The sequence below is a fragment of the Piliocolobus tephrosceles genome, chromosome 16, assembly GCF_002776525.5.
Source record: "Piliocolobus tephrosceles isolate RC106 chromosome 16, ASM277652v3, whole genome shotgun sequence".
NCBI lineage: Eukaryota > Metazoa > Chordata > Mammalia > Primates > Cercopithecidae > Piliocolobus > Piliocolobus tephrosceles.
The window spans coordinates 3,498,001-3,525,219 of NC_045449.1; the positions used below are offsets into that span (position 1 = coordinate 3,498,001).

Here is a 27,219-nt window from a genome sequence, read left to right on the forward strand (position 1 = left end):
AAATAACACCTAAGGCTGGGCATGGTGGCTCACGCCTGTAATCCCAGCACTTTGGGAGGCCGAGGTGGGTGGATCACCTGAGGTCGGGAGTTTGAGACCAGCCTGACCAACATGGAGAAACCCTGTCTCTACTAAAAATACAAAATTAGATGGGCATGGTGGCGCATGCCTGTAATCCCAGCTACTTGGGAGGCTGAGACAGGAGAATCGCTTGAACCCAGGAGGCAGGGGTTGCGGTGAGCCAAGATCGCACCATTGCACTCCAGGCTGGGCAATGAGAGAGAAACTCTGTCTCAAAAAACAAACCAACAAACAAACAAAATCTCAGCAAGTGGAGTAGAAAGGCAATTCTATAAAGATATCAATGCTCCCAAACTTAACTTGTATGTTTAAATTAAAACCTCAAAGGGTTTCTTTTGGAAATCTGAAAAATTGATACTTAAGAATTATCTGAAAGGATACAATCGATGATTTTTTTGTTCTGTTGTTTCTGAGACGGAGTCTCGCTCTGTCGCCCAGGCTGTAGTGCAGTGGCATGATCTCGGCTCACTGCAACCTCTGCCTCCCGGGTTCAAATGATTCTCCTGCCTCAGTCTCCCTAGTAGCTGGGACTACAGGCGCCCACCACCACGCCCAGCTAATTTTTGTATTTTTAGTAGAGACGGGGTTTCACCACGTTGGCCAGGATGGTCTCAATCTTTTGACCTCGTGATCCACCCGCCTCGGCCTCCCAAAATGCTGGGATTACAGGTGTGAGCCATTGTGCCCGGCCACAATCTATCATTTTTTAAAAATAAGAATGAAAACTTGCCCTATCAGGCAAAATGTACTGCAAATCGTAAGTAATACTGTGTTTCCAGATTAAAGGCACTACTGTGAAGAAAAGTGTAACTTTATTTAATACCAAATGTTTCCCAAGTTTACTTTTTGCACAATGCACAGACACTTTGGGGAAAATGCGTGGTTAAAAACTAATATTCTACAAACAGCTTGATGCTGCTGTCCATCATCCTGAAGGAAAAAGTATTCCGAAGGAAGCTGGGTCTCCAAGTCCCAGGACTGGCTGACAGCCTTTCCCAGTGGATAGCGGGTCCTAATTCTCTTCTTCGAGCAGAGTCTCTGATTTCAGCTGGGCCTTCCTGTTGTTCTCCAAGTTCAGTTGTTGATATTTTCTTTTAAAAAAGCCACACTGAAACAACGGAAGGAAAAGTCCAGTGACAGGCCGAAGATTCCCATCTGTTTCAGAAAACCGGCATTCTGGCTGTTGCCTAAATAGCCCCTATATTCCTCTGTTTCTCATAATCACTATTCCTTTCTCCTACCTTCCTCCAACTCTCTCCCGGATAGTCCAATCCTTCAGGACCTCTGGTGCTCATCCCTGAATCAGAACTGACTCCACCTCCTCTGAACCCTGCGCTCCCAAGTAGCTGAACCTTTTTAACTTATTTTGCAAAGCGTGATAATTTCGGCTGTACTGGATCTAATCTCATTTATGCAAATATACTCAGTAGAGCCTATGATGCTGAAGATAGAAGGAGATCAAGTACAGCTTCCTACGTCAAGCTCATCATCTAGTAGAAGCAGAGATCATTACAATACAGTGTGATGACTGCCGTTTAGGAAAGGTTTCCAGAAGGGAGCTCACAGCAAACGCACAGAAGCCAGCACCGAGGACTCAGGAGTCTCTAGAGGGCTTTCAGGGAAGAGAGTGAGCGAAGTGAAAAGTCACGGAGGCCATTCCTGACAACAGCAGCAGCCTATGTGTACGCAGAGGCATGAACCTATTTAGGGAACAGTTTGACTTGTTGGGAGAAAACAGCAGGGTCAGGTGCTCATGTCTGTAACCCCAGCACTTCAGGAGGCCAAGATGAGAAGATCGCTTGAGCCCTGGAGTTTGAGACCAGCCTGGGCAATATAGGGAGACCTCATCTCCACAATATTAAAATTAAAAAATTAGTTGGGTGTGGTGGCATGCAACTAAGTAATAGACCAAGGCGGGAGGATGGCCTGAGCCTAGGAGTGTGAGGCTGCGGTGAGCCATTATTGTGCCACTGAGCTCCAGCTTGGGGGACAAAGCAAGACCCTGTCTTTTATTTAAAAAAAAAGAAAGGCCGGGCACGGTGGTCATGCCTGTAATCCCAGCACTTTGGGAGGCTGAAGTGGGTGGATCACTTGAGGTCAGGTGTTCGAGACCAGTCTGGGCAACACGGTGAAACCCTGTCTCTACTAAAAATACAAAAATTAGCTGGGCATGGTGGCATGTGCCTGTAATCCCAGCTACTGGGGAGACTCAGGCAGGAGAACTGCTTGAACCTGGCAGGCAGAGGATGCAGTAAGCCAAGATCGCGCCACTGCACTCCAGCCTGGGTGAAGAAACAAGAGTCCGTCTCAAAAAAAAAAAAAAGAAGAAGAAAAGGAACACTTAAGGGCACAGAGGGGTAGAGGACAGAGAGGAGAGGATCTTAAATAGCAGTAGAAGAGTTTGCACATTAAGACAGGGGAAGGCAAGGAAAAGATTTCACCAGGGGAACAGCAATCACATCTGTTTTAAGGCCTTTTTTTTTACCGTGAAGGCCTCTTCCAATCAAGTTACAAATACTGGCCTAGGGTTGACCTTCCAGGCCCTATTTGACTCACAGGTAGCCAAACGTAACAGGAGTAAGTTCTGGGCCTTGAGAATAGGGAGGTGGCAAAGAAATATATATAAAATCACTCTTTATTATTCAATTAGAGTTTTCTCTTTTCAGACAGATACTATTTTACTCATTTGTCTAAATGGGGGTGTGTAGTTGAAGGAGGAGAAGAAAGTGGTCACGCGGCCAGGGCAGTTGCTCTAAGTCAGAGGTTGGCTGTCCTGTCCTAAGGAGTTCTGTGCCCAAAACCAGAGCCCAGTCTTCCCTCACCGTTATGCCATGAGTAGAACTGACCTTGAACAGGATGACCAGAATCATAATCAACACCAGAAGTCCACCAATGCTGCCTTTAATGATGACAGGCAAAGAATGGTACTTCTCATCTTTCAGGAAGACGACAGTGATCTAGACAAGACAAAGAGATGGCCCAATACATCAGGTGAAGGAAATGAGGAAAAAAAATCCTACATGTTATTTTAAGGAGCAAAATACGAGGACTTGGCAGCATCCTATGTATTGATTAAAACTGATGACATGAAAGCAAAAAACTAATATTCCCTGATACAGCATTTTAGATCATCTAAAAGTATCCAATCATCCAAAGACTTTGTAAGAAACTATTCTGGCCCCTTATCTAGAAGGGCTTGGTCTGTCAGGAGATTGTGACCTTCTGTTTTTTTTTTGAGATGGAGTCTTGCTCATCACCCAGGCTGGAGTGCAGTGGCGTGATCTCGGCTCACTGCAAGCTCCGCCTCCCAGGTTCACACCATTCTCCTGTCTCAGCCTCCCGAGTAGCTGGGACTACAGGCGCCTGCCAACACGCCCGGCTAATTTTTTGTATTTTTAGCAGAGACGGGGTTTCACTGTCTTAGCCAGGATGGTCTCGATCTCCTGGCCTTGTGATCCGCCCGCCTTGGCCTCCCAAAGTGCTGGGATTACGGGCGTGAGCCACCGCGCCCGGCCAACCTTCTGTTAAAGATGCTCTGACAGCTTGAAAGAGGGTCCCGCGGAATGCAGTCTCAACACGGGACTGCGAGGCTGTCACACCGCTACACTGCTCTGTGTCCCTGAGCCCCATGCCTGTTCTCTTTAAAATGGTGACTTCCTTTCAATGATCTCCAAGTCCTTTCCGACTCCGTTCTGATGGCTCTTTTTGATCTTGCACAGATCCCTAAAGGCTTTGGTAATACATTTTCCCCACACAAAATACGACAAAAGTACTGGTCTTCTCCTCACCAGACTAAAAAGCGTGTATTACCTAAGGGACATAATAAATGCAAAATTATATCCATGTGTACTACTTGCAGAGCTCAGCTATTAGAAGTCATCCTCAGGTTTTGTTTTCCAAAGGCTCTCCCAATGTCAGGAGTCTAATCTCTCTTCTGGCAGGGCTCAGCTAGAAAGTTCAGGGGGCGTGCTTCCTGAGACCCAGGGATGGACCTTCCAAGCTGTGGCCAGAGCAAGTTCCCAGGACTTAGGTGGGGCCAGAGAGCCAACAAGACTTCCCTGCCTGCTCAGAGCACTGAGTTCCCTTCACGTGTATGTTTAAGCACCAAGGTCGGGATGCTTTGGAGAGGTTTCTGTACGGGGTGAAGAGCTGGACAAACTTACCTTTAAGGCCTCTTCCAATTAAGTTATAAATGCTGGTCGACCTAAAGTTGACCTTGCAGGTCCTACTTAGATCATAGGTAGCGAACTTAATAGGAGTGAAGTCCTAGGCCTTGAGAATAGGGAGGTACCATAGCAACAAAGACGGAGGAAGAACAGAAACAGGGCTGGAATCTTCTTCTATAGGAGAAGGAGGGGGACTCGAGAACCTGGGTTTGGGGAGTGAAAGGAAGTCCCAGGGTGACTCGGGAAACAGGCCAGATTGGAGTAGAAGACATATCCCCATTTCTCAAAGCCGCCTCCTTTTATCCTCTTCTAAACCCACAGATTCCCAAAAGTGCCCTGAAGATGCCCTGGTAGAGGTTAAGGAAGAAGCAGGGCACCAGGTACTACTGCTTGCAGCAAACACTGATGCTGGCCTGCCCAGCGGCCACTCTCTCCTTTCGGATTTTATTCAGGAATCATGGTTGGTCTAAGGTGATCATGACACACAGCTATTCTCCTTTGCCAGTGACTACGTGAGATTCAGATCTCACTAATAAGATGTAACAGGATGTCTCCAGGGACCTTTGGGAAAATGTTTCATCCCTGAAAAGGGAAGGCGCTTGAAGAAAAATCCAAAATCCTTTTGCTACTGACTTCTTGCTTCCTGTTCTGTATCCTGCCATGTGAAAATATAGCATTTGGAGACGTGGCAACCTTGTGCTGGCCGTGAGGGAACGCAGCGCCAACACGGCAGACTGCAAGGACAAAAGTAGCCAGCCCATCGCCCCAGGTCGGTCTCTCTCGCTGGATAAACAGCATATGGCCTTACGCTGCGTGAGCTGGATTTTCCCTTTCTTGTGGCTGAAATGCATTTGGATAGTTTGTTTATATTCACAGTCACTGTCAGTCAGGTGCTTATTGTCAGGAACTACTTAATACTTTGCTTAGGACATTGGATTTAAAGAAAGGAATTTTGCGGAATCCATGCTATAGAAATAAAAGTATCGGTAAGTAAGAGGCGGAAATATATAAATTTAAAATGTGCACATAAGAAACTTAATAGTAACTCCTCCCTGCTAGGGGCATGGGAAGGGAGAAGTGAAGGAACCATTATTTTTCATTTGTTACCGTTCTCTGTATGGCTTAGATTTTCCTGCTATTGCTTTTATTTGTTAAAATCTGGGCAGTGCGATAATGGGGCACTTCTATTTCTTCCACGTTGTTTTCTGTATTAGCAATACACTACTTAGTTGGGCATGGCGGCTCACGTCTGTAATCCCAGCACTTTGGGAGGTCAAGGCGGGCAGATCACCTGACGTCAGGAGCTGGAGACCAGCCTGGCCAACATGGTGAAACCCCATCTCTATTTAAAAAAATAAATAAATTAGCCAGGCATGGTGGTGGGCGCCTGTAATCCCAGCTACTCGGGAGGCTGAGGAAGGAGAATCGCTTGAACCGGGGAGGCGAAGGTTGCAGTGAGCCGAGATGGCACCAGTGGACTCCAGCCTGGGCGACAGAGCGAGATTCTGCCTCAAAAAAAAAAAAAAAAGAAAGAAAGAAAAGAAAAAAAAAAAGAAAAAGAAATACACTACCTAAAAATAAAAGGAAACGTTATATTGGCATGTCTAGACAATTGCTCCTTTCTCCTCCTCCAGGGAGGAAAACAGAGGACCTTACATTTAGCAATCCAGCATCACTCTTCTGACATTCCCTCTAGTAGACAATCATGCCTAACTAAAGAGCTCAGAGCTCACAGACAGATCACCTCTGAAGCCATGTCCAGGCAAGTATCAACAAGAATGAACACACAGGGTAACACACAAAGCATTCAGTCCATAAATCACAGGCATCAGTCTGACTTCTAGTCATACGTTTGCAAAAAGAATTCCAAGAGTTCCAGTATCTAGTCTAAATCTTATAAAAGATTTATGCATTCCTGACTACTGTTTAATACTATAACCAAACACTGATACAGCACACTAAGACAGTTAATGTATACGAAAAACAGTTTCTTACTTAAGAAATTTTTTTTTAAATTTTTATTTATTTATTTATTTATTTGAGACTGAGTCTCGCGCTATCATTGAGACTGGAGTGCAGTGGCACAATCTCGGCTCACTGCAACCTCTACCTCCCAGGTTCAGGCGATTCTCGTGCCTCAACCTCCCAAGAAGGTGGGATTACAGGCACCCACCATCATGCCCAGCTAATTTTTGTATTTTTAGTACAGACAGGGTTTCACCATGTTTCACCATGTTGGCCAGGCTGGTCTTGGCCTGATCTCAAGTGATCCACCCGCCTCGGCCTCCCAAAGTGCTGGGATTACAGTGTAAGCCACCGGTGTCTGGCTGGAAATTTTTTTTTAAAATCAATACGTTTTCAAATCAAAGGATATAATGCAGATTCCAGCCTAGTTATTTCAATTCAGAACTTCTCAGCTTACGCCTGTTAATTGCCTTATTTCATAGGCAAAAAACTGGCAGAAGCTGACTCACTCAAGGTCACAAAGGCAGTGATGGCAGAGCCAAGATCAGAAGTGTTCAGGCTGAAAACAGGAAGAGGGCAACAGAATGTCTGCGGAGGCACTTAAAGGTTAGGCACGATTTTCCTTGGGCACTACTCAGAAGTCAGCCAGGAATTACCTTAGTTCTGTGGTTCTCTGCATTCAGTCCCTCATATAGAGATTTGTTGAAAGATATTTCACCAAGGATCTGCAGTTCAGTTACATCTTTTAGTAACTAGAAGATGGGGAAAGAAAGGAGAGAAATAAAACGTATTTAGACATGAACTCACTGTGTTTGAATGGCCCACACCACCTTTCCCTTTAAAGGTATTCCTGGGCTTAGTTAACGGCCCCAATGTACACAACACTACACAAAGTTACCCAAACAAGACATCTACAGTTATTCTCCAACTTCCTTTTTTTTTTTTTTTGAGACGGAGTCTTGCTCTTTCGCCCAGGCTGGAGTGAAGTGAAGTGCCGTGGTCTCGGCTCACTGCAACCTCTGACCCCCCAGGTTCAAGGGATTCTCCTGCCTTATTCTCCAAGTAGCTGGGATTATAGGCATGAGTCACCACGCCCGGCTAATTTTTGTATTTTTAGCAGAGATGGGGTTTTGCCATGTTGGCCAGGCTGGTCTCGAACTCCTGACCTCAGATGATCTACCCACCTCGGCCTCCCAAAGTGCTGGGATTACAGGCGTGAGCCACACGCCTGGCCTTTTCTTCTTTTCCCTCGTGCCATCCAAAGTCAGCTATTGACTGACTGACTTGTTTTTGAGACAGGATCTCGCTCTGTCACCCAGGCTGGAGTGCAAAGGTATGATCAAGGGTCACCATAGCCTCAATCTTCCAGGCTCAAGTGATCCTCCCACCTCAGTCTCCCAAGCAGCTAGGACCACAGGCACACCCTACCACACTGGGCTAATTTTTGTATTTTTTGTAGAGATGTTAAATTTTTATTTATTTATTTATTTATTTATTTATTTGAGACTGAGTCTCGCGCTATCATTGAGACTGGAATGCAGAGGCACGATCTCAGCTCACTGCAACCTCTACCTCCCAGGTTCAGGCGATTCTTGTGCCTCAACCTCCCAAGTAGGTGGAATTACAGGCACCCACCATCACGACCGTCTAATTTTTGTATTTTTAGTAGAGACAGGGTTTCACCTGTCTCTACCATGTTGCCCAGGCTGGTCTCAAACTCCAGGGCTCAAGCAATCCACCCACATTAGCCTCCCACAGTGCTAAGATTACAGGCATGAGTCACCACACTCAGCTTACTCATTTTATTTAACGTAAGCGTTTCTTCCTTTTTTTTTTTTTTTTTTGAGACAAGGTCTCACTCTGTTATCTGGACTGGAATGCAGTGGCTCAATCATAGCCCACTGAAGCTTCAAATTCCGGGGCTCAAACGATCCTCCTGCCTCAGCCTCCCAAGTAGCTGGGACTACAGGCATGAGCCACCATGCCTGGCTAATTTTTTATTTATTGTTTTTTAAGAGATGGGGTTTTACTTTGCTGCCCAGGTTGATCTTGAACTCCTGGCCTCAAGCAATCCTCCCGCCTCAGCCTGCCAAAGTGTTGGGATTACAGATGTGAGCCACCACACTCACAATTCTTTTTTCAATTTTATCTTGTACCTGTCCCTTTCTTTCCCACCCCCATTGCTACTTCTTCAGTTGAGACCTCACGAATGTCACCTGGATCACTGCAAGACATTACACTTGATCACTTGATCACTAATTCCCACTTTAGGATAAGTGATCAGGGAAGGTCTCTCTAAGAAAATAACACCTGAGGCTGGGCATGGTGGCTCACGCCTGTAATCCCAGCACTTTGGGAGGCCGACGTGGGCGGATCACCTAAGGTCGGGAGTTCAAGACCAGCCTGACCAACATGATGAAACCCCATCTCTACTAAAAATACAAAATTAGCCAGGCGTGGTGGTGCACACCTGTAATCCCAGCTACTCGGGAGACTGAAGCAGGAGAATCACTTGATCCTGGGAGGCAGAGGTTGCAGTGAACTAAGACGGCGCCATCGCACAATAAGAGCGAAACTCCATCTCAAAAAAAGAAAGAAACGAAAAGAAAAGAAAAGAGAAAAGAACACCTGAGCTAAATTTAAGAAGAAACCACTCCATAAGGACCTAGGGGAGGAGCAGTGTTAAGCAAAGGAACAGCAAGTACAAAGTCTTATGGCCAGAATAATACTGTACTGGCAAGCTAGAAGAATAGGACAGAATAACCCGATTATAAAAGGGGCAGTGGGCTGGGTGCAGTGGCTCACGCCTGTAATCCCAGCACTTTGGGAGGCCGAGGTGGGCGGATCACGAGGTCAGGAGATCGAGACCATCCTGGCTAACACGGTGAAACCCCGTCTCTACTAAAAAAAAAATACAAAAAATTAGCCAGGCATAGCGGTGAGTGCCCGTAGTCCCAGCTACTCAGGAGGCTATGGCAGGAGAATGGTGTGAACCCGGGAGGCAGAGCTTACACTGAGCCGAGATCGTGCCACTGCACTCCAGCCTGGGCGACAGAACAAGACTTTGTCTCAAAAGGATCCGATGCGAACGTATATATATATATATATATATATAAAAGGGGCAGTGGGAGAGAAAGGCGAGTACTAGGAGATGAAAGTTGAAGAATTAAGCAGAGACCAAATCAAGTAATGCCTTGTTCTGGCCATGAAAAAAGTATGGATTTTAGTCTAAGTGTGCTCAAGCACCAGTTTTGTTTTTTAAATAAGCAGGGGAGTGGCACAGTCTAATGTCTGCTCTTAGAAGGTGGATAGCTGTTACTGTGGGGATTATCTGTAGAGAATGTGGGAGAAGCAGAGGCAAGAAAAGCAGGCTGAAGGTTATTGCAACAGCCCTGGCAAGAAAGGGTAGTTTGAATTATAACGGCAGTGGAAATGGAGAGAAGTGAATGGATTTAGGATATATTTGGGCACGGAAATGGCAGGGCTTGCTGCTGGAATAGACGTGGGGATGTAGGAAAGGGGAGTCACAGGTAATCCCTAGAGTTCGTTGTACTGTAACTGGAGTAAATCACCCTCCTGAGGGCAGCTAAGGAACGGGTTGGAACAGCGGGTTGGTTTTTCCCACCAAAAGACCTATTTTGGACATGTTACACAAAGATGCTATTATCTCTTCTAGGGGCGATGCCCGTGAGCAACTGGATAATCAAATCTGGAGCATTTCAGTCTCAAATACCTCCTCAGAGTGATCCACGGAGATCTCTGCAGCCACGGTTACATTTTCTTTATCGGAAGCGATGACACAGCTCACTGAATGCCATTCTTCCACATGCTGGAAAAGCAAGGTCTAGTGAACATAACTCCTTTCCGTGCGGAAAGACTGACATGTTTAACACTTTGGACACAGAGCATTGTAAGGTCCCAGAAGACAGGGTGTGCGCAATTTCAGCGCTCACCTCGGCCCAAGCAAAGCTCCAGCGGGAGCAAATGAGACCCAGGGACGAAGCTAGGGAGGGCCTGGGAGCCGCCGGCACTGGCAGGCAGGGGTAACCCTGGAAAAACAGTCTCTCGGCGTCTAGTGTCACTCGCTTCAGGCTCTCCGCCCTCCCCTGGCCTGTCGGGACGGCCGCACTTACCTGATCCGGAATGAACCCACAAGCGCGCTCCTGACTCCAGGTGCACACCGTGAAGGCCTGAAACGAGACCCATGACCGCGACGCGCTGAACAAACCGAGACGCCAGTTTTCGGCCCCGGCCCCGGCCCCGGCCCCGGCCCCGGCCCGTGCCCCGGCGAGGTGCGCATGCGCAGAGCCGGGAGCTAGGACCCCGCGGCAGGCCGGCGCGTCCGCGTCGCGCGGAAGTCTCGCGACGTTTGCGTTTGAACATCTTGGCGGGTGCTAGCCATGGCGGCTTCGCCCGCGGGATTTGGGAGCCGGCTTTTCCGCACTTATGGGGCTGCCGACGGCAGGAGACAGCGGCGGCCGGGCCGAGAAGCCGCGCAGTGGTTCCCGCCGCAGGACCGGAGGCGTTTCTTCAACAGCAGCGGCAGCAGCGACGCCAGCATCGGCGACCCCTCGCAGTCCGACGATCCTGACGATCCCGACGATCCGGACGACCCCGACTTCCCCGGCAGCCCGGTGAGGCGGCGGCGGAGGCGTCCCGGCGGCCGAGTCCCCAAGGACCGGCCCGGCCTGACCGTGACCCCAAAGCGCCGGAAGCTGCGAGCTCGCCCGACCCCCACCGTGACCCCAAGACGCCTGGGGCTACGAACTCGGCCCCCGCAAAAGTGCAGCACCCCCTGCGGCCCGCTCCGACTCCCGCCCTTCCCCAGCCGCGACCCCGGCCGCCTCAGCCCGGACCTCAGCGTGTGCGGCCAGCCCAGGGACGGCGACGAGGTGGGCACCAGTGCTTCCCTGTTCAGCTCTCTGGCCTCGCCCGGCCCCGGGTCCCCAACGCCAAGGGACGGGGTCATCTCGATCGGCACCTCCGCCTCTCTGATTGCAGCCTCAGCCTTCCCGAGCGGCCTCTATCTCCCGGAAGTCTCCCTGGACCAAGCGTCTCTCCCCTGCTCCCAGGAGGAAGCGACAGGAGGAGCCAGGCTCACCAGGATGGTCCGCCAAACCCGTGCCAGCCTCAGGTCAGCAATCTTTGGCCTTATGAACTCAGGAACCCCTGAGGATTCTGAGTTTGGGGCAGATGGGAAGAATATGAGGGAATCCTGCAGTAAAAGGAAACTGGTGGGAAGTGGACCGGAGCATCCAGGTCTGTCAAACACAGGCAAGAGGAGAGCCACAGGCCAAGACTCTTGTCAAGAGAGAGGGCTTCAAGAGGCCGTCCGGAGAGCGCATCAGGAAGCCAGCGTTGCCAAGGGCCGCATTGTGCCGGGGGAAATCGACAGGCTGGAGAGAACTAGACCAAGCCGGAAGAGCAAGCATCAGGAGGCAAGGGAAACTTCTCTCCTCCATTCCCACCACTTTAAAAAGGGCCAAAAGATGAGGAAAGATTCGTTCCCCACCCAGGACCTGACTCCTTTACAGAATGCCAGCTTTTGGACCAAAACCAGGGCTTCCTTCAGTTTCCACAAGAAGAAAATTGTGACTGACGTGTCAGAGGTCTGCAGCATCTATACCATTGCCACTTCTCTCTCTGGGTCCCTCCTATCGGAATGTTCGAACCGGCATGTCATGAACAGAACAAGTGGCGCCCTGTCCTCTTGGCACTCCTCCTCAATGTATTTGCTAAGCCCCTTCAACACTCTAAGTATTTCAAACAAAAAGGCATCTGATGCTGAAAAGGTTTATGGGGAATGCAATCAGAAGGGTCCTGTCCCCTTTAGCCATTGCCTTCCCACAGAAAAACTGCAATGCTGTGAGAAGATTGGGGAAGGGGTGTTTGGCGAAGTGTTTCGAACAACTGCTGATCACGCACCCGTAGCCATAAAAATCATTGCTATTGAAGGACCCGACTTAGTCAATGGATCCCATCAGAAAACCTTTGAGGAAATCCTGCCAGAGATCATCATCTCCAAAGAGCTGAGCCTCTTATCCGGTGAAGTGTGCAACCGCACAGAAGGCTTTATCGGGCTGAACTCAGTGCACTGTGTCCAGGGATCTTACCCCCCGTTGCTCCTCAAAGCCTGGGATCACTATCATTCAACCAAAGGCTCTGCAAATGACCGGCCTGATATTTTTAAAGACGACCAGCTCTTCATTGTGCTGGAATTTGAGTTTGGAGGGACTGACCTAGAGCAAATGAAAACCAAGTTGTCTTCCTTGGCTACTGCAAAGAGCATTCTACACCAGCTCACAGCCTCCCTGGCAGTGGCGGAGGCATCACTGCGCTTTGAGCACCGAGACTTACACTGGGGGAATGTGCTCTTAAAGAAAACCAGCCTCAAAGAACTCCACTACACCCTCAATGGGCAGAGCAGCACCATCCCCACCCGTGGGCTGCAAGTCAGCATCATTGACTACACCCTGTCACGCTTGGAACGGGACGGGATTGTGGTTTTCTGTGACGTTTCCATGGATGAGGACCTGTTTACCGGTGACGGTGACTACCAGTTTGACATCTACAGGCTCATGAAGAAGGAGAATAACAACTGCTGGGGAGAATATCACCCTTATAGTAATGTGCTGTGGCTACATTACCTGACAGACAAGATTCTGAAACAAATGACCTTCAAGAGTAAATGTAACACTCCCGCCATGAAGCAAATCAGGAAGCAGATCCGGGAGTTCCACAGGACAATGCTGAACTTCAGCTCTGCCACTGACTTGCTCTGCCAGCACAGTCTGTTTAAGTAAGCTCACTGTGCCTGACGGCCCCCAGGTGGGAGGAGGCTGGTCTTGAGGCCTCTGGTGCTGTTTCAACCTCCATCCTCAGAGCAGGGTGGAACTCCCATTCTCACAGGCTTCCAGTCAGCTTTTTCAAACAAGAATTTTGTTTCCAAATGGAAACTGAAATATATGTTGAAATGTTTAAATGTGCTGATAACAAACGTTCTTTAAAAAGTAAACTAGCTGGGTGCAGTGGCGGACGCCTGTAGTCCCAGCTACTCGGGAAGCTGAGGCAGGAGGATCACTTGAGCCCAGGAATTCAAATCTAGCCTGGTCAACATAGCAAGACCCCTGCCTCTATTTTTAAAAATAAATAAACTACATATGAATGCAAATGTTTATATTTGTAAGCCCTCTTTATTTTATTGGGACAGTCTTGCTCTGTCACCCAGGCTGGAGTGCAATGGCACATCTCAGCTCACTGCAACCTCCGCCTCCCGGGTTCAAGCAATTCTCCTACCTCAGCCTCCCGAGTAGCTGGGACTACAGGCGTATGCCACCATGCCTGGCTAATTTTCTGTATTTTTTTTAGTAGAGATGGGATTTCACCATGTTGGCCAGGCTGGTCTCGAACTCCTGACCTTGTGATCCACCCACCTCGGCATCCCGAGTGCTGGGATTACAGGCGTGAGCCATGGTACCTGACCTGTAAGCCCTCTTTCTAATTGTCAGCAGAGTCATTTCTGTAAATTCCTTTCCATTTTTTGAGCCTTGACACTGATGTAGTCTGAGAAAAAAAAAAAACAAAAAACGCCCAGGCTTCAGCCGTCATACTGAGCAGAACCTGTTGCTTCAGGTATCAAGGCTAGCTTTGGGCACCAGACTACAGATGAGACAACTGAAAGTAAAGAGGCTGAGGCAAAGCAGAGACCAAAAAAAGAGTCTCAGGGGAGAAGAAGGGAAGCTAGTAAGCAACTTACAGGGGGCAGTGTAAGAAATGTCACATGTTATATCAGTCAAACAGAGAAGCAGAATTTATCAGTTCTCAAAGGGGAGAGGTCTCTGTCTACTGACAAGGTTTTAATTTTTGCTCATTTTTCCTCAACGGGAGGAAAACTGACAGGTTGCTTTAAGATCTGAGTGACTGAGATTCCTTCTGAACAGGACTTCGGGAATTTACTCCTCATCTTTTCCCGTGGTTAACTTGTCTTTCCTCCGTTTCTAGAACTCTGGTTTTTTATACTTGAGACTCTATAGTCACTCTGGAAAGAGATGCGATTGAGATAAAGAACTGCCTTTAAATACCTGAGTCCTCGTCAGGTTCTTCACTGTTACAATCTGGAGACCTCGTAATTTCGTTGGGACACAAATTTGCAACTGGTATTCTGCTCCAAAGAGGTTTTCCCCATGTATCTGCAAGTTAAAACCAGAGCAGGAAATCAAAGCGGGTGTTGCTTTGCCACCTATAGCTTTACAACAATTAGTACTTACATGGAAGGGGAATTCTTTGTGGTGAGAAAGCCCCCGGCCTGTGTTCACGTACATTATGGATGGTCTGCAATTGAGAGGACATGTCAGCCCTTGAGGACTCTTTCTCCCTTTGTTGGAGACAGGGTCTCACTCTGTTGCCCAGGCTAGAGCGCAGTGGAACAGTCATGGCTCAGTGTAGCCTCAACCTCCCGGGCTCAAGTGATCCTCCACCTCAGCCTGCCAAAGTGTTGGGATGGCAGGCATGAGCCACCGCACCCATCCTCCTTTCTTCCTCCTTTTTTTTTTTTTTTTTGAGACAGAGTCTTGCTCTGTTGCCTAGGCTGGAGTGCAGTGCTGCGATCTCAGCTCACTGAAACCTCTGCCTCCCGGGTTCAAGTGATTCTCCTGCCTCAGCCCCCCCGAGTAGCTGAGATTACAGGCGCCCGCCACCACACCTGGCTAATTTTCATATGTTTAGTAGAGACAGGGTTTTGCCATGTTAGCCAGGCTGGTCTCGAATTCCTGACCTCAGGTGATCCACCCACCTCGGCCTCCCAAAGTGCTGGGATGACAGGCGTGAGCCACCGCGCCCGGCCTTCTCTTTTTGAATGAACTTGAGTACTTTCAACTGAATGCACTAGGACAGAGGGCACCAGACCTTTACGAGGAATGCGGCCAGGTGCGGTGGCTCACGCCTGTCATCCCAGCACTTTGGGAGGATGAGGCAGCTGGATCACCTGAGGCCAGGAGTTCAAGACCAGCCTGGCCAACATGGTGAAACCCCATCTCTACTACTAATTTTTTAAAAATTAGTTGGGCCTGGTGGTGTCCACCTGTAGTCTCAACTACTCCGGAGGCTGAGGCAGGAGAATCGCTTGAACCTGGGCAGCAGAGGTTGCAGTGAGCTGAGATCACACCAAGTGCTCCAGCCTGGGCAACAGAGTGAGGCTTCATCTCAGTTAAAGAAAAAAAAAGGCTGGGCGCGGTGGCTCAAGCCTGTAATCCCAGCACTTTGGGAGGCCGAGATGGGCGGATCACGAGGTCAGGAGATCGAGACCATCCTGGCTAACATGGTGAAACCCCGTCTCTACTAAAAAAATACAAAAAAAAAAAAAACTAGCCGGGCGAGGTGGCGGGCGCCTGTAGTCCCAGCTACTCGGGAGGCTGAGGCAGGAGAATGGCATGAACCCGGAAGGCGGAGCTTGCAGTGAGCTGAGATCCGGCCACTGCACTCCAGCCTGGGCGACAGAGCCAGACTCCATCTCAAAAAAAAGAAAAAAAAAAAAAGAATAAAAGCTGAGTGTCAAAATGTAAAGTGGTCGTAGCGCAGTTGGGGTGAAGCGGAATATCTGAATTCTGTATAGTTGGGCTGGTTCATTTACTCATTATCCCTCAAATGGCCTTACTCATCCCCTCCTTACTTCCCAGTCCCACAGCTGCCTTCTTCCCTCCACAGCGTCATATTAACTCCCTTTTGTAGCAAGACTAGTTGGCAACACACCTCCTTTGATGACCACAATGGGGTTTCTGTGACCCAAATGTTAGTACCCTAGAGATCAATATCAGAGCCTGGGTTCTAAGCAGGCTCCTCTCAGAAGGACAGTGTCCACATTCATCCTGACCACCAGCTCCGTCTACAAGAGAGAGCCCAAAGCTGTCCCCTGGGCACCGGAGTCACACTGGTGCTGGCCCCTCGGGGGTACTTACTTGGAGAGAACTGCAACAAAGCCATGCCTGAATTGAAGGGTGTGGGCCTCCTCCACCACAGACCGTCTTTCATTGGAACTAGGAATAAGAGTGTTAGTTTACAGCACACCTGCTTTGTACATAGCAAGTGCTTCTTTTTTTTTTTTTTTTTTTTTTTTTTTGAGACAGAGTCTCGCTCTGTCGCCCAGGCTGGAGTGCAGTGGCCGGATCTCAGCTCACTGCAAGCTGCGCCTCCCGGGTTCACGCCATTCTCCTGCCTCAGCCTCCCGAGTAGCTGGGACTACAGGCGCCCGCCACCTCGCCCGGCTAGTTTTTTGTATTTTTTAGTAGAGACGGGGTTTCACCGCGTTAGCCAGGATGGGCAAGTGCTCCTTAAAAAGGGCCTCACTCTGTTGCCCAGGCTGGAGTGCAGTGGTGCGATCTCAGCTCACTGCAACCTCCCCCCTGCCGGGTTCAAGCAATTCTCATGCCTCAGCCTCCTCAGTAGCTGGAATTACAGGTGTGTGCCACCACGCCCAGTTAATTTTTGTATTTTTAGTAGAGATGGGGTTTCACTATGTTGGCCAGGCTGTTCTCAAACTCCTGACCTCAAGTGATCTGCCCGCCTTAGCCTCCCAAAGTGCTGGGATTATAGGCGTGAGCCACTGCACCCGGCTTTTTTTTTAAGTTCCAAGGTACATGTGCAGGATGTGCAGGTTTGTTACATAGGTGAACGTGTGCCATGGTGCTTTGCTGCACCTGTCAACCCAGAACCCAGTTACTAAGCCCAGCACGTATCAGCTATTCTTCCTGAAGCTCTCCTTCCCCCTCCCCTCCCACAGGCCCCGGTGTGTGTTGGTCCCCTCCCTGTGTCTCACTGCATAACAGGAGCTTCTGCACCTGGCTCCCCAGGGTCACTGGGAGTCAGATAAGGAAAGGCTCTCAGAGGCCAGGCACGGGGGCTCACACCTGTAATCCCAGCACTTAGGGAGGCCAAGGCTGGTGAATCACGACGTCAGGAGTTCAAGAACAGCTTGGCCAAGATGGTGAAACCCCATCTCTACTAAAACTACAAAATTAGCTGGGCGTGGTGGTGGGCACCTATAATCCCAGCAACCCGGGAAGCTGAGGCAGAGAATTGCTTGAACCCGGGAGGCAGAGGTTGCAGTGAGCCGAGATCGCACCACTGCACTCTAGCGTGGGAGATAGAGCGAGACTCCGTCTCAAAAAAAAAAAAAGAAAAAGAAAAGGCTTTCAGAAATAAGCAATTGGAGTTCAGAATTGTCTCTAGAAGACCACGCTTAGAAAAATGCTGATTTTAAAAGGGCTTCTCAGCCTCCACACTATTGACATTTTGGGCAGTTCTTGGCTGTGGGGGCTGTCCTGTACTACTCTGTGTGATGTTTAGCAGTATTCCTGGCCTCTAACCACCAGATGTGCTACCGAACACCACCCCCCTCCCCAAGTCATGTCAGTCAAAACGGGCACGGCCTCTGGGGGGCAGAATCACCTCCATTTGAGAACTCTTCCCAACAGCGCTCCCCACCTTACCCCCAAACATAGAGGTCTTGCAGATGACAGAGCTACCCCAAGCTATTCCAAAGCTGAGTGAACCAGAACCAGAACTCCAAGGCTCATTCCACCAGACTGTACCACCGTTTTACTGTGTGTGTGGATAAAAGAACATTTTAATGGCCGGGCGCGGTGGCTCAAGCCTGTAATCCCAGCACTTTGGGAGGCCGAGACGGGTGGATCACGAGGTCAGCAGATCGAGACTATCCTGGCTAACACGGTGAAACCCCATCTCTACTAAAAAATACAAAAAAGTAGCCGGGTGAGGTGGCAGGTGCCCGTAGTCCCAGCTACTCGGGAGGCTGAGGCAGGAGAATGGCGTAAACCCGGGAGGCGGAGCTTGCAGTGAGCTGAGATCCGGCCACTGCACTCCAGTCCGGGCGACAGAGCCAGACTCTGTCTCAAAAAAAAAAAAAAGAACATTTTAATTATCTCTGGTAACAAGAAGAGAAAGTCCCCTGCAGGGACACAGATGCCTTCCGTGGGCTCACTGGGATTTCCTTTCTTCCTGCAGCAAGGGGGCCATTCCTCTCACAGCGTGCATGTGGCGGGGAGATGTCTTCCAGGGTCAAAGCCTGACTCTGCTGTGACCCAGGCAGCACTTACTTGGTGACGGTCACAGTGATGTCTGCTGTCCTGTTTGGAAAGGCATTCTCCTCTAGCTGCCAAACGACTGAAACATGAGCCTATTTGGAAGGAGAAAAAAATGGTCACTTGATTCCTCTCGATGCCACTCACAATTCAGACCGCTAGCTACTCCTGGAACAGACCTAGGAGACGATTCCTCAGATTTTCACATTCCTCACATTTTCGTAACACAGCATGTTTCCATTCTTTCTCTCTCTTTTTTTTTGAGACGGAATCTCACTGTGTCACCCAGGATGGAGTGCAGTGATGTGATCTCGGCTCACTGCAACCTCCGCCTCCCGGGTTCAAGCGATTCTCCTGCCTCAGCCTCCCGAGTAGCTGGGACTACAGGCATGCACCACCATGCCTGGCTAATTTTGTATTTTTAGTAGAGATGGGGTTTCTCCATGTTGGCCAGGCTGGTCTCAAACTCCTGACCTCAAGCGATCCACCCACCTCGGCCTCCCAAAGTGCTGGGATTAGAGGTGTGAGCCACCGCGCCCAGCCCCGTTATTTCATTTAAGCCTCAAATACAAATATGGAGTAAGCAGGGCAGGCGATCTCATTCCCCTTTTACAGTTGAAGAAGCCACTTCAGAAATTTCCCACAGCAGAGATGATCAGTGACAGCTCAGGGTTAACAACTTTCGGTCTTGGCCGGGCGTGGTGGCTCACACGTCTAGTACTGGAAAGCTCTCGTCCCCATCACCCCCTCCTTTCAGAGCCAACTCAGCCACTGTAGGCGCCGCTGAGGACCGACTGACTGCAGTCAAGGGAAGCGCAAAGCTGGAACCGAGAGATTCACATGAGACTAAGATGCAGAAGATGCCAACTGCAGGTGGTGGGAGGTGCGAATCAGTCCAAACTGACTCACAGACGACCTCCTGAGGACGGGGTGACCAATCCTGCAGGTCATGACCAGGACAGAAGCAACCGGCTGAGGGTCATCACACTGAATGTTTGGAGAGGGAGGCTGTTAACAGAGCAGATGACATTCTCTTAAAGAGTGGGAAAAAAAACAAAAAAACTCAATTTCCTCACACCAATTCAGCAGACATTCATTAATTTTTCTGCCTGCCAGACACACTGCTAGGAGCTGAGGAAATAAAGTCCGCTTGGTCCCTGTCTTCCTCACAAGACAGACAGGTAGGCTCAGCGGTAGATCCCCGAGGAATTTAAATACGAGGCCTAAGGGGTGCTTGCGTGAGGGAGCTGCAGAGAACTGTGGTGGAGAAAGGTGAGTTCCAACTCAGGGGAATCCATAAGGTCTTCCTGAGGAAGGAGGCGTTTGAGTTGGGCCTTGGCCTGATGCAAACGTAACCCACAGCCTGGCTGGAAGGCCGGCACACACCAGCACTGCCACGAAGCCACCAGGGCTCCCCGCCTGGACCCCCGAGGGGCAGGTGATAACTGCAGTGAGTTTTCTTTCTTTTTTTTTTTTGAGACGGAATCTGGCTCCGTCGCCCAGGCTGGAGTGCAGTGGCGCGATCTTGGCCCACTGCAACTTCTGCCTCCCGGGTTCCGGGTTCACGCCATTCTCCTGCCTCAGCCTCCCGAGTAGCTGGGACTACTGGCGCCCGCCACCTCGCCTGGCTAATTTTTGTATTTTTAGTAGAGACGGGGTTTCACCGTGTTAGCCAGGATGGTCTCGATCTGCTGACCTCGTGATCCGCCTGTCTCGGCCTCCCAAAGTGCTGGGATTACAGGCGTGAGCCACCGCGCCCGGCTGCAGTGAATTTTCTTAATTCTCCCAAGGACCGTCCATCCCTAGTTCCCCTCTAGATGCCTAGGAGATTGTTTTTTTGTTTTTGTTTTTGTTTTTTGAGATGGAGTTTTGCTCTTTGACCCAGGCTGGAGTGCAGTGGTGCGATCTCGGCTCACTGCAACCTCTACCTCCGGGTTCAAGCGATTCTTCTGTCTCAGCCTCCAGAGTAGCTGGGACTACAGGTGCCCACCACTACACCTGGCTAATTTTTGTATTTTTAGTTTTATTTGGTGTATTTATTTATTTAGTGTAATTTTTGTATTTTGTATTTTTAGGGTTTCGCCACGTTGGCCAGGCTGGTCCAAACTGCTGACGTCAGGTCACCTGCCTGCCTCGGCCTCCCGAAGTGCTGGGATTACAGGCGTGGGCCACTGCACCCAGCCGAAAACTACACTGTTGTGTGTATCACTGAACAACAGAAAAGACGGTTATTAAAGGATTCTGGGAAAGGGTAGAGTTCAGATGAAATGTAAATAAAGTCGTGTTTTGATGCCAAAGCAGGGCTGTGTGTTAAGCAGTCAGCCAACATCAGGTCAGCCTGTGACTCAGACCCAGGGCCCGCTTCGCTGGAAACCATGAATATCTGAAGCTCTATACCTCAGATGGAAACAGACTCTTCTCTTGGTCAAAATGACTTACACTCTCTAGGCAAGAATGACAGGGCTTCATAATCACCGACGTAACTTCAAACAGCAAAGTTTTCTTTTTTTTTTTTTTTTTCTTTTTTTGAGACAGAATCTTGCTCTGTCACCCGGGCTGGAGTGCAGTGGCACGATCTCGGCTCACTGCAAGCTCCGCCTCCCGGGTTCACGCCATTCTCCTGCCTCAGCCTCCCGAGTAGCTGGGACTACAGGCGCCCGCCACCACACCTGGCTAATTTTTTGTATTTTTAGTAGAGACGGGGTTTCACCGTGTTAGCCAGGATGGTCTCGATCTCCTGACCTCGTGATCTGCCCGCCTCGGCCTCCCAAAGTGCTGGGATTACAGGCGTGAGCCACCGCGCCTGGCCCCAAACAGCAAAGTTTTCTGATCTGTGATTTTAGAGAACTAAACTTCTCAGTGTGGCGGTACTTCTCAGCCACAGGGTGTCCTTGGGAAACAGACTGTTTCCTAGTATCTGTGTCTGTGATCCAGCCTGGGGAACGGCAGGGCAGATTTTCGCTTTCCCAGTCTAAGCTAATTTTTACTTTCTCGGTGTCTTAGGGCATTGGAGCTCACTTCTCTCTAGCACCCTGGTGAAGGAAGGCTGCACACAGGGAGGGAGACAGTGCAGCAGAATATGGTGCTCGGAGGCGTGTTAGCCGGACTGGCGGGGATTTATCTAGTTATTAACCATTTATTGGATGGACCAGGAGGAGGCTGGAGGCAGGGGTGCCAGTGAGGGGGTCGCCACGGAAAAGCAGGCATGCAGCGAGGGAGGGGCGTGAGGGATCTGTTTCCACAGCCGCTGTCAGTTACCTTTTGCATCCTCTTAAACTGCAAGTTTCTGGGGTAATTCAAGGCCATGCTTGTCACGTAGGAATCTTCCCCGGAGTTAGTTAGGCTGATGTTCAGGGTCAGCTCCTTTGTGAGGCCCACCACCAATTCCTGCCTGCACAGGGCACAGATAAAAATGGTACTATTTCATTGTAAAAACTTCGATGCAATAGAATAGCATGTTTTGTTTTTGTTTTTGTTTTTTGAGACAGGGTCTTGCTCTGTCACCGAGGCTAGAGTGTGGCTGCTGTAGCACAACGATCATGGCTCACTGCGGCCTCCACTTCCTGGGCTCAAGTGGTCCTCCCACCTCAGCCTCCCGAGTAGCTGGGACTACAGGTGTGTACCACCATGCCCAGCTAATTTTTTTTTTTTTTTTTTTGAGACGGAGTTTCGCTCTTGTTGCCCAGGCTGGAGTGCAGTGGTGCGATCTCGGCTCACTGCAACCTCTGCTTCCCAGGTTCAAGCAATTCTCCTGTCTCAGCCTCCCAAGTAGCTGGGATTACAGGCATGCGCCATCATGCCTGGCTAATTTTGTATCTTTATTAGAGATGAGGTTTCTCCATGTTGGTCAGGCTGGTCTTGATCTCCTGACCTCAGGTGATCCTCCTGCCTTGGCCTCCCAAAGTGCTGGGATTACAGGCCTGAGCCACCCAGCCCGGCCGATGCCCAGCTAATTTTTGTATTTTTTGTAGAGACAGTGTCTCGCCATGTGGAGGCGTGTCTTGAACTCCTGGGCTCAGGTGATCCACCTGCCTTGGCCTCCCACAGTGCTAGGACTACAGGTGTAAGCCACCACACACAACCCAGAATAGCATCTTCTTAACTAACTTTTTAGATTAAGTTGCCTAGGAATACATTTAGCTTAGACATTTTTCCTCTCAACATAAGCAAACCGCTGGACTGCCACGCCCATCTCAGTTGCTGCATGAGATGATGATAATACCTGCCGTTTATTTAGTGCTTACCATGTGCCAAGGACTGTGTCTCACATGCTCAACTCTCATAGTGATCCTGTGAAATAGTACAGCTACTCTCCATTTCATAGAAGAGGAAACAGAAGCCAAGACAGGCTAATTACCTGTCATCCCAGCACTTTGGGAGGCCGAGGCGGGTGGATCACCTGAGGTCAGGAGTTCAAGACCAGCCTGGGCAACATGGCAAAACCCCATCTCTACTAAAAATACAAAAACTGGCTGGGGACAGTGGCTCACGCCTGTCATCCCAGCACTTTGGGAAGCCAAGGCGGGTGGATTATGAGGTCAGGAGTTCAAGACCAGCTTGGCCAAGATGGTGAAACCCTGTCTCTACTAAAAATACAAAAATTAGCCGGGTGTGGTGGCAGGCACCTGTAGTCTCAGCTACTCAGGAGGCTGAGGCAGGAAATTGCTTGAACCCGGGAGGCGGAGGTTGCAGTGAACCAAGATCGCGCCACTATACTCCAGCCCGGGTGACATCTCAAAAAAAAAAAACAAAACAAACAAACAAACAAAAACATATATAGCCAGGTGTGGTACAGGCACCTGTAATCCCAGCTATTCGGGAGGCTGAGGCAGGAGAATCACTTCAACCCAGGAGGTGGAGGTTGCACTGAGCCGTGAGCGCACCATTGCACTCCAGCCTGGGCAAAAAGAGTGAAACTCCATCTCAAAAAAAAAAAAAAAAAAGGCTAATTAAATGCCTGGAGTCTAGCAGCCTCCAAAGAGTTGAGAGAATTGTACCCAAATCCTCTTTCTACCACCAATTCACTGTGACCCTAGGTGACGTACTCTATGACACAAATTCTTCCACACCACAATGTTTATGGGGCACTGCTTTGCACTGGAGACCGGTGTGCATAAGACATACTGTCCCACCCCCTTTCTGGGCCTCAGCTTCCTACCCACAAAATCATTTAGACCCTTCCCATTAAAAGGCTGTGGTTTAAGACATGAGTCCATGCGGCCTGGAAAAGAGGGACCTGGGGATGTGTGCAAGCCTCCTCCAGAATGCTGAGGTATCATGGAGACCCAGAGTGCAGAACCACTCTCAGTAGCTGAGGTCTACAGAAAAACTTATTAGCAATACCAAGAAAACTGTTTTCCATCTGAAATGTCCAAAGATGGAATGTGCAGATCTAGGAAGTAATGTGATGTGTGTTTTGTTTTCATCATTTCGTTTTGGTTTGGTTCTTATCCCAGCTGAGAAGAGGATGGGTTGATTATAGGGAGAGACAGGAAGCAAAGACAGAGCCTGCTGTCTCCACCTGAGAGATGATACATGCCCGAAATAAGGAAACAGTAGTGGACGGCTGGACACGGTGGCTCACGCCTGTAATCTCAGCACTTTGGGAGGCGAGCAGGTGGAACACTTGAGGCCAGGAGTTCAAGACCAGCCTGGCTAACCCCGTCTCTAATACAAAACAAAAATTAGCTGAGTGTGGTGGTGGGTGCCTGTAATCCCAGCTACGTGGGAGGCTGAGGCAGGAGAAGCACTTGAAGCCGGGAGGTGGAGGTTGCAGTGAGCCGAGATTGCGCCCACTGCACTCCTGCCTGGGTGACAGAGTGAGACCCTGTCTCACAAAAAGAAAGAAAAAGACAAGAGTAGTGGAGAAGGAAAGAAGTCAGAGACAGTAAAGCAAACGAAACAAAAAAGAGGCAGGGAGAGGGGACAGAGGAGTCAAGGGCAAGTTCTGAGTTTCTAGCTCAGGTGGCTGAGTGGTGCCATTGACTGAGGGAGGTAACACGGGCAGAAGACCCAAGGGTGGAAGAAGATGCATCCAGTCTGGGACATGATAAGAGGAGCATATAGGATAACAAAGCAGAGATGCTGACATGTCAGCTGGACGCACCATCCTAGAGCCCAGGCGTGAGACCTCAGTGTCGTCAGAATATTTAACAGCGTTACCTAATCTGAGGCCTAGGGACCGTCTCAGAGGGCCCGGATGCCAACATTTATGTATGCACATGTGATCTTCTACCTAGAGTGGCGTGTAGTCTTCCTGAGATTCTTTAGGGGATCCATGTCCTCAGAAAGGTCAAAAACCACTGAGACAGCTAGACGCCGACAACCACGCTCACTACTGTTGTTTTGTTTTGTTTTGTTTTTGCAGACGGAGTCTGGCTCTGCCGCCCAGGCTGGAGTGCAGTGGCTCCATCTCAGCTCACTGCAAGCTCCGCCTCCCGGGTTCACTCCATTCTCCTGCCTCAGCTTCCCAAGTAGCTGGGACTACAGGCGCCCGCCACCACACCTGGCTCATTCTTTGTATTTTTAGTAGAGAGGGGGTTTCACCGTATTAGCCAGGATGGTCTCGAACTCCTGACCTCGTGATCCACCCGCCTTGGCCTCCCAAAGTGCTGGGATTACACGCGTGAGCCACCGCGCCCGGCCTAGTGTTTTTGAAAGAGAAGCGTTTGCTTGCTGTGTACACTAGGGGGCGATGTAGGGCAAGCCGTGCGTGCTGCATCTGTATTACCCAAGCAGCTGGCTGGGACGTTGGTTCTTGACTGTAATTAATTCCCTGCTGGAAACAGCTGCGCCTGCTTGTTAGGCCGGATTCCAGAGCATTTGAAAGTCTTCAGTTGGTCCTGCAAATGTCTATGAAAGGGCTGACCAGGACTTGGGGAACCGCGTTCTTCCCATATGGCAACTCCAGCCAGCTGGCCATCAGAATCACAAAACACACACAGCACTAGCTCCAGGGACGGCTTGTTTTGTTCTGTTTTTCCCCCGATCGGAGTCTTGCTCTGTCGCCCAGGCTGGAGTGCAGTGGTGCGATCTCAGCTCACTGCACCCTCCGCCTCCCGAGTTTGAGCGATTCTCCTGCCTCAGCCTCCCCAGTAACTGGAATTACAGGCACGCACCACCACGCCCAGCTAGCTTTTGTATGTTTAGTAGAGACAGGGTTTCACCATGTTGGCCAGGCTGATCTCAAACGCCTGACCTCGTGATCCGCCCACCTCAGCCTCCCAAAGTGCTGGGATGACAGGCGTGAGCTGCCGCACCTGGCCTGGGAGGGCATTTTGAGACCACTGCATGTCCAAACCCAAACTCATGTGCTTGGCGACACCGTCCTTCTGGCATTCAGTGTGGTCCAATAGAACGTGTGCAGCGATGGAGACAGGCAGCATCTGGGCTGCCCAACACCACCAGCCACAGGTGGCCACCGAGTCTCTGAAGTGTGGCTATGTGACTGAGGGACAAAATGTTTCATTGTGTTTCACTGTAACTCACGTACATGCAGACAGCGACGTGCAGCCGGTGTGCTGGACAGTGCAGTGCCTGCCGCATGCTTGGGCTGTGGGCCTCTTTCCTCCCTCTGCCTCCACGCTGTCAGCACATGCTATGGGTTGTCACTTCAAACCGTTACCCCGTCATGGCTGGGACCTGGGTCTAAGCCCCCATCGCCTCTCAGCTGAGTGGTTACAAAGGGAGCAGGTGCAGCCCCCGCGTCCACCTTTGCTCCTACAGTCTCTTCTCAGCTCGGCAGCAAGAAGGATCCTGCCCAGCTGCACTAGCGTGTCACTCCTCTGACTTCCCAGCTCACAGCAAAAGCCCTTCTGAGGGCCCCATTGCCTCTTCCCCTCCATCTCCCTCCGTCATTACTCCCCCGCCCCACTCCACTGCAGCCACTAGGTCCTCACCCTGCCCCCCACCCACCAGGCAGGCTCCCAACCCAGGGTACCTGCAGCTGCTCTTCCCTCATCCCCCGCCCCACTCCACTGCAGCCTAGCACTAGGTCCTCGTCCTGCCTCCTACCCACCAGGCAGGCTCTCAACCCAGGGTACCTGCAGCTGCTCTTCCCTCAGACACCCACCCACATAGCTCGTTCCCCTACTTCCTCCAGTGTGTGCCAAAGTGTCACCCTCCCTGACCACCCCATTGAAAACTTCAGCATCAGCCCCCACCCAGCACTCCCTCCCACCTTCCCTGTTTCTTCAACGTTCATCTCATCCACATAGAATTTACCTGCTTACCATCTTCTCCCCCTGAGAGCACCAGGAGGGCAGAGATTTCTGTCTGTGTTGTCCACAGAGGTATCCCCAGCACCTAGAGTGCTTGGCACAAAGTGGGTGGTTCAGAAATATTTGATAGATTAATTGATTTGGCCAACAGGTGGGCCAGGAAAGAGGTGACCTCTAACTAAGGTAGAGGTTATCCTCGCTGTGAAGAACACTGGGTTCTGAATATGGCATTGTCCAGGATGTCAAGAGACGCAGGTTCAAGTCCACCCAATGGCCTATGCAGGGCCCTTGGTGACTGAGTATGCTTCCTAATCTAGAAAGTGGGAAGACAGAGCTCTGTCTTGCCTCCCTCCTCGGGTAGCTGAGGACATCATGACATAATAAGTGCAGAAGCCGTTTGTGGGCCTCGGGGAGAGAGGGAAGGGGTGTGCCGGGCATCCTGATGAGGATTCCCCAGGCAAACGTTCGGGAGGAGGTTAATGGAAGAAACTGACAGCTGCATGCAACTCACTGAGAGACGGTGGTGGCCAACTGTAATTCTGCGACACAAAACAGCTTATTCTTGCAGGCCTTCTCATAGGGCAGCTGTAACCAGACAGAGAGAGTCCCAATCAGCCCAGGCCCCGTGTTCCCCAGCAGCCCTGCCTCTGGCTCTTCTCCTTAGCATGCTTAGGGCTGTGCCTCCCGCTCCCC

At 50.2% G+C, this 27,219-nt stretch overlaps 2 protein-coding genes across 3 annotated transcripts in view; one reads left to right on the plus strand and one right to left on the minus strand.

Moving 5' to 3' along the window:
- Nucleotides 1-878: 878 nt before the first annotated feature.
- The window catches only part of ITGAE (integrin subunit alpha E), an 84,566-nt gene continuing 58,225 nt past the window's right edge, over nucleotides 879-27,219 (minus strand). The window contains exons 20-31 of one of the 2 annotated variants that reach the window (XM_026449099.2): nucleotides 27,038-27,111; nucleotides 21,566-21,698; nucleotides 19,217-19,315; nucleotides 18,323-18,402; nucleotides 16,166-16,243; nucleotides 14,480-14,543; nucleotides 14,294-14,401; nucleotides 10,346-10,402; nucleotides 9,946-10,041; nucleotides 6,869-6,964; nucleotides 2,928-3,038; nucleotides 879-1,189 (exon numbers count right to left, since the gene is read on the minus strand). In XM_026449099.2, the coding sequence (XP_026304884.1) occupies nucleotides 1,094-1,189; nucleotides 2,928-3,038; nucleotides 6,869-6,964; nucleotides 9,946-10,041; nucleotides 10,346-10,402; nucleotides 14,294-14,401; nucleotides 14,480-14,543; nucleotides 16,166-16,243; nucleotides 18,323-18,402; nucleotides 19,217-19,315; nucleotides 21,566-21,698; nucleotides 27,038-27,111 (1,092 nt within the window). In that variant the 3' untranslated portion in view covers nucleotides 879-1,093. The remainder of the gene's footprint in view (nucleotides 1,190-2,927; nucleotides 3,039-6,868; nucleotides 6,965-9,945; nucleotides 10,042-10,345; nucleotides 10,403-14,293; nucleotides 14,402-14,479; nucleotides 14,544-16,165; nucleotides 16,244-18,322; nucleotides 18,403-19,216; nucleotides 19,316-21,565; nucleotides 21,699-27,037; nucleotides 27,112-27,219) is intronic. The other variant, XM_026449100.2, reaches the window with a different exon arrangement.
- HASPIN (histone H3 associated protein kinase) lies at nucleotides 10,573-13,377 on the plus strand. Its single transcript, XM_023200506.2, has one exon. The coding sequence runs from the start codon at nucleotides 10,613-10,615 to the stop codon at nucleotides 13,013-13,015; it is 2,403 nt and encodes an 800-aa protein (XP_023056274.1). The 5' UTR covers nucleotides 10,573-10,612; the 3' UTR covers nucleotides 13,016-13,377.